The sequence below is a fragment of the Dendrobium catenatum genome, unplaced genomic scaffold, assembly GCF_001605985.2.
Source record: "Dendrobium catenatum unplaced genomic scaffold, ASM160598v2 fragScaff_scaffold_542, whole genome shotgun sequence".
NCBI classification, from domain to species: Eukaryota; Viridiplantae; Streptophyta; class Magnoliopsida; order Asparagales; family Orchidaceae; genus Dendrobium; species Dendrobium catenatum.
In genome coordinates this window covers 3,656,494-3,668,609 of record NW_021319004.1, presented here as the reverse complement: position 1 = coordinate 3,668,609, position 12,116 = coordinate 3,656,494, and the positions used below count along the sequence as shown (strand labels likewise).

Sequence of the window (12,116 nt, the reverse complement as noted above, 5' to 3'; positions counted from 1 at the left end):
TATAGCAGCTATATATGATACTATGAAGAAACAAATTGTGTAAAAGTTTCAAACAATTGCTTTACACTACTGGCAATAAACAACAAGCAATACACAAAGGATTGAGAAAATGACTCAGTTGTATTTCCTGTGTAAGAAGAGTAAAAGTTGATGTACTATGTGTGCAGAAAAGTACCATTGCTATACAAATATAAGATGGATATTCATTTGGTTATTATAATCCTACGATACATGCTTCGTTTGGGACGACTTTTTTACTGTTTTTTAAATCAAATTTTTAGTTCAAATATTAAAAATTTTGAACTAAAAAACTACTTTAAAGAGGAGGAGAAAAGCCGTCCCATACGTAGCCATAATAATATTTGTGCTGCTCCATGGGCTCTGATGAGCAGCAATCACTATTAAGGATCTTTTCTTTTCATACATCTTGCCCTCACTAATTTTGGTCCTCTATCCAGCTGTTCGTAATTTTAATGGTAAAAAAATTCTTTTTTTCTGATTTTCAGTTACAAAGAATGTTATATAAGTGAAATATGTGCATCATCTTCACAATTTTCATAAAAAATTTTAAAATTTTAAATAAATTTAATAATATATTCTCGCATCAAATTTTAAATCTTTAAAATGAGATTTTTAAACTCTGAATTAACCGATTAAGAGGTACTGCATAACATTTTGTTACTCACTCACTACTTGCAAATTATTGTGTCCGGTGTCCAGAGGAATCCGGACACCAATAAAAACGCGCCACATCACTCAAAAATATCAGGGCCCAGTGCATCCGGGTGAGGTGGCGTATCCGGATTGGATGTCCGCATGTCAGGTGACCAGACGCAATAATTTGCCAGATATCCATCAATTAGAAATTTCTTCAGCCACCTAAATTTATCGAGACTGTTCCCAGAAGAAGAGAAACACCTTTCATCGCCAACCTTGTAGGACCAATTAACGATTCTTCTCTATAAACGACTTCTCGTAGGAGGAATTTTTAAAAAGGTTAGTGTTTAAAACGTAATTAAGTAAAAAAAGTGTGATTATTAAAAAATTTAGAAGAAAAATAAATTCGTCAAACTGTTTGGCACAGTCCTAATAAATGCCTTAAATGAGTTGATAAGTTCTGAATGTGTCAATTCATTTTGATGTATTCAGTTGAAACACGAAAGAGAAACGATTGATAGAGAGATATGAGAAAAGAGAGACTCCGAGAGAAGACATATGGACAGAGAGAAAGAGAAATGGGACAGAGAAGTAGGAACAATTATTACGTCCTCTGATTGGACGTAGAGGAACGTCCGGTCGGAAGCAAATTCCCGTCAAAAAATGAGTTGTACCGAACAAATACCGAGCAATATCAAACAATAACGAAGAATATCATCATTTGAAGACCCAATACCGAGTTATATCAGGCTTTACAGAGCAAATTAAATACCGAGTTATATCAAAGTTGTACCGAGTTTTTCCCAGAAAAACTCGGTACAACTCGGTATTTCTCTTAATTTTTTTTTATTTTTTTCAGAACGTTCCCTTTTATGTTCTTAAGAATAAAAAAATTTAATAAATCAAAATATAAATTATAATTTTTTTATATAATATTTTTAAATATTGTTTTAAATATCAAAAAATTATTTAAATCTCTCCCGGACATGTCTGTAGGCCGATTCAAATATGCCGCATCATCCAATGAACTATGTATCCGAAGACCCCAAATAATTATTTCCTCCTTTTCTTTCTCTCATTTCTCTTTCTCTCTCCCCCCGCTAAAGAAGTTTGACGAATTTGTCCCGCTCCTCTTACTTGATCACTTTTTATACTCTCCTTTTTTTAAAATTCCTTCAAAGTCTCCGTTTCTCTCTCGTCTTTTATTCAAACAGAGCAGAATTTCCTTCAAAATGAAACCTCTCCTCCTCCTCCTCCTCCTCCAGCTCCTGTTCTTTTCTTACATCGCGCCGGAGATAGCGTATTCTTCGCCGGCGTGCAATTTCCCAGCCATCGTCAACTTCGGCGACTCTAACTCTGACACCGGCGGGTTATCGGCGACCTTCGGCCCGACTCCACCCCCCTATGGCGAGACCTTCTTTCATATGCCGGCGGGTCGATACTCCGACGGCCGTCTTATCATCGATTTCATCGGTTCCATTGCTTAATCCCCCTTACCATCTTTGCTTTGTGTTCAAATGTGATACAAATAATGAAATTTTTTTCTGAAATGTTTTCAGCAAAGAGATTTGGGCATCCTTTCCTGAGCTCCTACCTGGATTCGCTTGGCACAAATTACAGCCATGGAGTTAACTTCGCCACCGCGGCTTCCACCATTATAGATCAAAACACCTCTCTGTCACAGGGAGGGTACAGTCCCTTCTTTCTCGCCGTACAGATTTTGCAGTTCTCCCAATTCATTCCCAGGACTCAATTAGTCGCCAATCGAGGCAAGTAAAATTACTTGAACTGTATTTGTGTGGAGAACGTTTTATATGTAATTATTTAGGGCATCTCTAACCGAACTCCAAACGCTTGAATGGCGTCCCTCGCCCGCTCCAGCCGAATGGCAAAACTTCCGCTATTTAGCTGCGGGTGAATAGTGGGACGCCAATATTGGCGTTGCATTGTTCATGTCTGCCAATTTTATGTCTCTACCGAACTTGTCGCGCGAAAGAAGGGACGATCGTTACCTGCGAAAGGGGGGAAAATGGAGTTAAATTGGAGATGAATCATGACATTTTTTAGTTTCACGATATTTTGGAGTGAAAAATGAGATTTTATGATTGGAGATGCTCTTAATAGGAATAGAATTTTCATAAAATTCTCCTTTAAAGGATGTTGGTCCAATTTCACGTGCCCTAAAATTTTAAAAAACTAATCCCTATTTTTGCTTGCAGGACGGTTCTTCGAATCATTGATGCCAAAAAAGGAATACTTCAATCAATCTCTTTATACAATCGACATCGGGCAGAATGACATCACCGCGGGCTTGGACGCCGGAAAAACGTATGACGAGGTCATTCTACAGACGTTATGCGTCTTCTACGGCGAAGTTAAGAGGATTTATGATCTGGGTGCGAGGTATTTCTGGATTCACAACACCGGCCCACTCGGTTGCCTTGCGTACGTCCTGCTCCGGCGAAACCTCACCGTTGCCGGCGAGCTTGATTCGGCCGGATGTGCTGTCTTCTACAACAAGGCGGCACAGCAGTTCAACAAAAAGCTCAACGAGACTTTAGTGGAGATGAGGAAGGAGCTGCCTCTTGCCGTTATAACATACGTCGATATTTACTCGGCGAAGTACTCGCTCTTCCTCGAGCCCTCGAAATACGGTATGATTTGTGATCAAGATAGATATATAGATAAATAAATAAATGCATGAATATAATATATAAATAATTCAAATAAATTAAAAAAAAAACATTAAAACTATTAAGTCAAAATTTGATCATGAAACTTACTTTATAAATACTAAAAACTATTTTGTAATTATTTTTTTTTTATAGTCTTCCAAATAAGCTTGATATATCATCAAAAAATTAGGTTGACCGGGCTCGAATTATGAGGAAAAATCAAGTTGAAATTTTCAAAAATTAAATTAGAGATCATATGAACTCCGATTTTAACAAACTTACAGTCGAACTGAACGTCTCGAAAATACGAACCCAACGACATCAAATTCGACTCAATTTGATCCCAAATGAGTCCAAATCAAAGACCTGAAGCGCATTTGGAAGGTTCAATCCATAATTTGGATTATCAAACAGTTTCTAAACGTGACATGCTTATAGTCAAATCTAGCGGCACGATGAGATAAATCCAACGAGCCCAAGATCATCAAATTTTGATATCATTAAGGCATTCAAATACAAAATAAACGATATATGATTGAGGGAATCCATATCAACCATACATTTAAACCACTCCCAACTTACTCTTTATCTCCCTCCTATTTACTAGTCATGCTACTCTCTAGGGGTGTCAATTTGGGTCAACGGGTTGGGTTTGGGTTGAACTCAACTTGACCTAATTATAAACGGGTTGACACTAACCCGACCTATTTTATGCAAATGGGTCAGGTTTGTCAACCCGGACCCGACCCCTACAAGTTACCTAGTTGACCTGACCCGCAAAGGAGATTTAGAGATCTGGATTCAAACGGTTCGAGCGAGGCCGAGAGTTGTGGTTGCTATGCGCTTGCGCGAGTTGGAGCTGCTCTGCTGTTTGATGCAAGGGAGGCTTTGACGGTGCGGCTCCGCTAATCAAAGCGACTCGCGAGGGCAGGCTAGACCGATGCAGCTTTGGCGCTTCGCGATGTGAGCCTAGAGACTGGCGTGATGCTGGCACGGCGTGCCTGGCATGATGCTGGCATGTTTCTAGCTCCGTGGTTCAACGAGAGGGAGGATGCGAGACTGGTGCAGACTGCGGAGAGCGAAGATGCATAGTGCGAGTAGCGGATACGATACACAAGGCAGGTTGGGAGCCGGGTCAATTTTGGGTTACATGGTTGACCCGAACTCGACCCGTTTTTAAAACAGGTTGAAACTCAAAACATGAATCTGACCTGTTTGTTAAACGGGTCGACCATAACTTGGATTTATTTATTCGGATTAGAGTCGGGTTGTCGGGTCGTGTCAATAATTAACACTCTTACTACTCTCAGAAAATTATAAATAGACCACTCATTACTCATGGAATGAAGAGGAGGGGATCAAGTAAGAAGAGAAGGAAGAGTTCTCTTGCCATCAGACTCATCCTTGACTACCTCCGAACTTCAGTCAGGCCATCGACTGTTGCCGGACTTCCGCTTTACTACCGACGGACGCTGTATTTCTGCCCGACCACCGATTGACACCAAATTTTTTCCCAGCCACCAACTGACACTAGATTTGTGTCCGGCCACCAACTGGTGCATTACTTCAACCTGTTGCCAAATTTCTATCCGACGCCGAACTTTCCGACCGTCGTTGGATTTCTACATGACGACAAACTTATGCCCGTTATCGGACTTTTGCCGGTCGTTGGACTTTCGTCGGACTTCTACATGACGTCGAACTTCCACCTATCACCGGATTTCTACCAGTCGCCAGACTTCCGTCGGTCTTCTATCTAAAGCTGAACTTCCTTCCATCGTTGAATTTCTTCCTGATGCCAGACTGCTGCCCATCGTTGGATTTCTGACCTCTGTCGCCAGTCGACTACAATCGTAGGATCAAAATGTTGTAACTTTGATACGGCAATAAAGGAACAGATTCAAAGGAACGTTGCCGAATAACAACGAAGGAGCCGAGTTAGTGACTCACAGCAAGCGAACTCCCATTGTTGCTTCCGATCAAAATGTTGCAACTTTCGATCCGCCTGGAAGGGAACTTCATCCAAGGAGCGAAGTCGGATAACAACGAAGGAGCCGAGGTGGCGAGGTATCTTAACAACGAGCGAACTCCCCTGGTTACTTCTGATCAAAATGTTGTAACTTTTGATCTGAGGTACCTCCTTCGACAATGAACTCACGCATTGTCACTATGCGGGTAGGGGTCGGGTTCGGGTTGACCCGAACCTGAAGTGGGTCGGGTTTGGATACGAAAAACTGACTCGTTTGTAAAAATAGGTCATGTTGAATAGTGCTGAGTCAATTTTGGGTTCGACCCTAACCCGATCCATGACCCGATTTTGACAGCCCTACTTCCAATCTCATTCACTAGACAATAATCTTTCTGATCATTGTGGTTCGCAGACTATGGTCCTTTGAACCTCCGTTGCCAGATAATGATCTTTCTGGCCACTATCGTTCGCGAATTATGGTCTTTACGACTTTATTGCCAAACAATGGTCTTTTCTGACCACTAATGGACGCCGACTACGGTCCCTCCAATGTCGTCACATACAACAGTCTTTCTGGCCTCCGTCGCCCACTGACTATAATTCTGCCGACCAAACAAACATATCGATAGTAATTTTCTCAAGTCCCATCATGTAATGCACTTTATAGGATGTATATTTATTACATCAAGTCAATGTTTTCTCCCAACGAAGGGCCTCTTTTGTAATAGACTGCAAGTAATAGTGGATTCATTCAAACTGGGCGAGGACCTGTGGTTTTTCCTATTTTTAGGATTTTCCACATAAAAATCTTAGTGTCTATTATGAATAATGCACCCTTTCTTTTATATGTTTGCGTGTTGGATCTTCGTATAAAGCTAGGACATTAAACTTTATATTTCTTTACCACAACGAATATTCCGGGATCCAACAAAGCTTAAAGGAGAATGTCTTAAGCATGCATATATATATATATATCTAAAAGGAAATTAAAGTTTTAAATTAATTTAGGTTAAAAATTTAACCAAATCATTTGAGGCAATTTTTATCAAATATAGTTATTATATTTATTAAGTGTTAGAATGTTCATGAATCGTGACAGTTAATAAAGAATTTAATGTCTTTAACTTAGCATGAAAATTTGGCATAGGCAAAGATGAAATAAAAAAAATGTATTGATAGACGAAAACCCAAAAAGGGGAAAAGGGACCTACTCATGTGGAAATAGTTCAACTAAATGAGCATTGGGTTATAAAGATATGTCCTTTTCTTTAATTGGAGAAGGAAGGGAATTGAATATGAGTAGTTGGCTTATCCATTTGTAAAGGAAGTGAAATTTTTGATGAGATGCAAAGGCAGGCGTAGACTACGAAAGGCTAAGGGTGGATAATTGTCTACCTCCAAATTTTTTTTTTCCTTAGTACAATAAGAATTTTAATTATTTTGTCCCTCTTCAATAAATATTTATGCTCAAAATTAAGAAAAAATTTTCTTTTTTATTTCAAACTTAATTTTATTTTGCACACTCTCAAAAGTAAGGCTAATTCCGTACCTGATGAGAAGAAAATGGATAAGAGATGTTCAGACGATTATGACCAGATGATGTTAGTTTTCCAATTAAGGTCTATTGATTGCAGTCCAACAAATGTAGTTCATTAGTGATTGTCCGATAATTATAGTACATCGAACAATTCTCCAATGACAGAGCTCAGGTGATAGCTGTTAGGGCTGTAAATGAACCGAGCTGAGTCGAGCTTCAACATGTTCAAGTTCAAACTCATTTGCCAGGACCCTGTTCCAGCTCGAAAATGAGCTGCTTGTCAACTGGCTCGTTTCTTCATCTCATTTGTTTGCTCGTTTAAACGATTTATTATTTTGTGTGGAGTCCGGAGGGCGTTCGGAGACCAATAAAAATGTGCCACGTCACCCCATTGCTCGGTACCGCTGGTACCTATTGCTTAACCAGATGGGAGAACCGTCCGGTGTCCGCACAAAATAATAGCTCCGATTTCTATTATATTTTTCTTGTATAAAGGAAAATTAAATAACCCTGCATGGTGTGGAACTAAATAAGCGAAAAGCAGGACAGTGATCCAAGCGGAGAAGCAAGATTTTTTTTTTTTTTTTTCGTTTTATTCCTGTAGGGCAAGCTTGACTGGTCCGAGCGGAGAAGCAGAACTTTGTTCTCATTCTTTTAAAAATAATTTAAATAAGTGAGAATTAATTTATTAAATTAGTTAAAGTAATTTAATAATATTTATTCTAAAACTATTTATTTATTTTAAGATAATTCTAGCTGAATACAAACCGTAATCAAACTCTAACCGAGTTTATTAACGAGCTTGAATGTGAACATAAATGAGCCGAACGACACACTGTTCAAGCTCGTTTATTAAGATATCGAGTACTTTATTAAAATTGTTCGAGCTCGTTCGTTTAGCTAATCAAACAAACATAAGCATGCTCTTATCGAGATGAGCCACAAGTAGCTCGTCGAACAGTCGGTTCATTTATAGCCCTAATAGCGGTCTACTTGTTGTGGTATAATGGGGACAGTTTGAAGACGATGGTTGGGCAGTGGTGATGGTCATGCAACTGCAACCGCGCAACGGTTAGTCATTTTTTGTTCAACAACTGAGGTTGGGCAACGACAATTCGATTGTGATGGTATGACAATGGTAGTCGGAAGATAATTTTAAAAACATTCATGATGGTTATAAGTTTGAAGCGACTAATATAGGTAGTAAGACCATATTATATTTTTCTAATTTGGAGGGAGTTAAAAGTAAACTTGAATTATGGAGGCCAACCTTATAGTTTAAAGGTTTTCATTTGAGTTGATCTAAAATCGAATATATTGAGTGTAATTTTAATAGTAATAGATCTAATGGGGGATGGTGACTTTAGGCTATCAAGTCATTAATAAGAATACATGTTTTAGATGTATTTGGTCCATTGTTTAGAGTGATGATGAAATAAATGGGTATATTATTAGTAGAATTTAATTTGGTTGGTTAAAGTGGAGGAATGCATCAAACTCCCCCTCAAATTTAAGGGAAAATTCTATAAGATTGTGGTGAGACCTACAATGCTTTATGGTGCAGAATGTTGGCCATTAAAAATGAATCATAATATTATGTTAAGTGTTGTAGAGATGAAGATGCTCAAATAAATGAGTGGCTTTACTCTTATAGACAGAATATGAAATGAGCATATATTTGAAAAGGTTACAGTTGCATCTGTGGAAGATAAGATTAGAAAGAGTCAACTTTTATGGTTTGGTTACATAAAACGACGGCCTTTTGATAACCTAGTTGGGAAATTAGATGTATTGGATTTGTCTTGTATTAAGAAAAGTAGAGGTGGACCTAAAAAACTTGGATAGAAAATATTAGAAATTACCTTTCTTTATTAGATTTAAATGAGAATTTAATTCTTAATATGACACAATGGAAAAAATTGATTCATGTAGGTGACCCTATATAGTGGCAGTTTATAAGTGAATTAAATTTAAAATAATAATATTCAAAGATACTAGTGAATTCAAATTTAATATAATGAATCCACATAATATGAAAATCCGCTCATTAAAATCAACTTTTATGGCTTGGACCGCAAAATTCTGGCAGTTTATAAGTGAATTAAATTTAAAATAATAATATTCAAAGAGCCTAATCTGTCTTCTTGGCTGCCGTTTCCATTACGGAATGGTCACTCTCTTACATGGCTTTATCGCTAACATTATGTGTAAGGAAAAATTATTATGTGCCGGACGTAGAATATTATTTGGAGAGCGGTATCAAGCCACGATATCTAGTAGTATCGAGTCACATTATCGAGCGAAGAGGTGATATGGTGTATTCTGATTGGTCTCCAGACGACTTACGTCATCCAAAAAGAATAATTAATCGTGTTTGAGACGGTCTCCGGGTTGGACCTATTATTAGCCATGCTCATTAATGCATTGAACCGGCCTGCTTATCTTGGTTTTGTTTTTAGATTTAAATTATTTTAACCCACATATATTTAGCTTGGTTGGTAGACGAGTACGATTGAGAACCCCCAACCCGTTTTCGATTCCCTCGAGAGGCAGTGCCTCTTAAGTGGGGTCCAATCAAATGCGGGCCAGGAAGTTTCTGAGGTGGGTGCCTCTTTTAGCAAGGTCAGCCGAGAATTAGTCAGCCACCAAATGTCCTTTCAGTAATGACAGCGGATAGATATCCCGTTTAAAAAAAAAAGTTTTAAATTATTTTCATTTTCGCCAAAATACAATTTTTTTCTGGGTTTTAACAATTTAACATTTGTGTTTGTTTTTAAATGAAGCCAATTATTTACTGTAAGCTGTAATTGAAATATTTATAATAATAAATTGTTTTATTGTAGGGTTTATGGAAAAGTTTTTGAATAAGAATTAAAATATTAATTTTTAAAATTTAAACAATTTTATATTCTAATCCAACTTTAATTATAGGGTTTGAGGACCCTCTGAGGGTATGCTGCGGGTACGGTGGTGGCAAGTACAATTTCGACTACAACATCCGGTGTGGGGGCACGGCAACGGTGAACGGCAGTGAGGTTTTGCTTGGAAGATCGTGCCCCGAGCCATCAAAAAAGGTGGTGTGGGACGGAGTTCACTATACTGATCCGTGAGATTTGGATTTGCATTTTAGGCCGTTTGGCTGGATTTCGCCCAAATCCGGCCTTAAATCCGCCTAAATCCGCATACCAAACAGCCCCTTAACGTGGGCATGCAAAGGGGGCATCGTATGATTTTTTATGCTTTTTTTATGCAAGCCTATCGTTTTTTTAGTTGAAAATAAACATTGAATATCAAAAATAATTAAATAAATTATGATTATGAATATGTTTGAAAGAATAAACTTTGGTTTCCAATATTTTATAAATAATTAATTAAGATGAATTTTAAATTTTTAGAATTAATTTAAAAGTGAATGTAATTTATATATACTAAATTCATTTTTAAATAACTTTAAAAGTTTATTTTAATTAAATTTTGATCAGTTATGAATGAATCCGATCATTTATGTGGTTTGGTGTAGGAATTGAATTCAGGTTAGGATTTGCGGATTCTTAGGCTTTGTTTGCGACACTTTTTTAATCTTTTTAAGTACAACCTTTTTTAAAAATTTATGTGCTAGAAAATTATTTTAGGAAGTAATAAAAAAATAAAACCTTAACCATTTAACATGCTTATGTACTCTCAATTCAAATAAAATAAAATGTTTGATGTGGCCGTATAAGAGAATTGTTATAATAGTTCAATTTTTCATTGAAGTGTTGAAGCACTTGAGGCGTTGATGTTGAAGTGCAAGTAGGGGTATAAGTGGGTGAAGCTGATTTATGTGCCCGGTCAGGTTAGGCTTGATAAATAGCTTGAGTTGAGCTCGATGAATTAATGAACCAAGATAGATCCTGTGTCTCAACTCGACTCATTAGCTCATGAACCAATCATTTAAAAAATATTAACATATAATATCTTAAAATGTATTAAGATTCATGATTTTATGTGCAAAATTTTGAGATTTGGATTTTCTTCGGGACGGTTTTCTTACTGGTTCTTAAAGTAAATTTTTAGTAAAAAAATTTAATATTTGTATTAAAAAGCTGTTTTAAAAAACAGCAAGAAAGCCATCCCAAATGAAGCCTTACTTAGGCTTTGTTTGGGTTGACTTTTTTACTGCTTCTTAAAGCAATATTCTAGCACAAAAATTTCAATTTTTGTTTTAGAAAGTTGCTTAAAGAAGCAGTAAAAAAGCTGTCTCAAACGAAACCTTAATGGATGGAAAATAGGTGAATTCTATTGCAAACGTTGACAGTTACATAACAATTTTAAGGTGCAGTATTGCATTGCTATTCACGATATAATCATATAATTGTTAAATACATGAAAAATTTTATGTTAGAATATTTCAACAGAAATTATATTAAAATAAATTTAAAATTATTGAATTTATTTTAAAATTAATATTGCAGATGAAGAATTTCTTTTACAATAATATTAAAATAAATCTAAAAAATTTTAAATTCTTCATATTAATATCATTTATTCTAACATAATTTTTATTCGATAGAAAGGGTCGGACGGTCGGTCACTCGGCCTTTATTAAGCGCGAACGTATCATGTATAGATTTTCAACTGAAATTATAATTCATTTCATAAATAGAGTTATTGATTCATATTTATGACTCTTAGTTTTCATTAGGGACAATTTTATTATTATTTTTTAAAGTATTTTTTTAATACAATTTTTTTAATTAAAAATTTTTGTATTAAAAAGCTTTATAAAACAGTAAAATAAATGTCCTAAACGAAGCCTTAGATTTATGATTGCATTCAACTGCAGAATAAAGCCTTAATTAGTCTAAAATATGTAATTAATTTAATGTTGCTTGTAGGGGTGAAAATGAACCACACAAATATTTAAAAGGATTTAATGATTTATAGCTTAATATTTAAAAATTATTATTATTTTAAGATCTTCATATACAATTATATTATGTGAGTGAGCTGAGTCCACTCGTAAAGCTTGCTCGAACTCAACAATTGTTAAAGAGTATATAAGGTGAGCATATCGAGCCATGAGTTTGAGCGCAAGCATATACTTGAGCTTAGAGTAATTTATGACATAAATTTATCGAGTCATTGGTTTAAATTAAAATATATTTTAAAGATAATTTCAGAATTATATAGTAAAAAAGATAGAAAATATATTTTTTTTTTATTTCTCAAAGTCAGGCTCAAGCTCACCAAACAAACTGGAATAATCAAGTCAAACTTGAGCCTAATAATTTTCAAA

At 36.2% G+C, this 12,116-nt stretch overlaps 1 protein-coding gene across 1 annotated transcript; it reads left to right on the top strand.

The window, feature by feature from the left end:
- Positions 1-1,771: 1,771 nt before the first annotated feature.
- On the top strand, positions 1,772-9,948 carry LOC110114990 (GDSL esterase/lipase At3g26430). Its single transcript, XM_028694754.1, has 4 exons — positions 1,772-2,130; positions 2,217-2,426; positions 2,877-3,311; positions 9,770-9,948. Exons 1-4 carry the CDS (start codon positions 1,890-1,892, stop codon positions 9,946-9,948), a joined length of 1,065 nt encoding a protein of 354 aa, XP_028550587.1. The 5' UTR covers positions 1,772-1,889.
- Positions 9,949-12,116: the final 2,168 nt, after the last annotated feature.

Bases quoted from the DNA above. Each gene is read 5' to 3' on its own strand.
- LOC110114990 (XM_028694754.1), top strand. From the start codon at position 1,890: ATGAAACCTCTCCTCCTCCTCCTCCTCCTCCAGCTCCTGTTCTTTTCT. The intron at 2,427-2,876 runs GCAAGTAAAATT...TTTTGCTTGCAG, and splicing joins TCAATTAGTCGCCAATCGAG to GACGGTTCTTCGAATCATTG. The intron at 3,312-9,769 runs GTATGATTTGTG...CTTTAATTATAG, and splicing joins CCTCGAGCCCTCGAAATACG to GGTTTGAGGACCCTCTGAGG.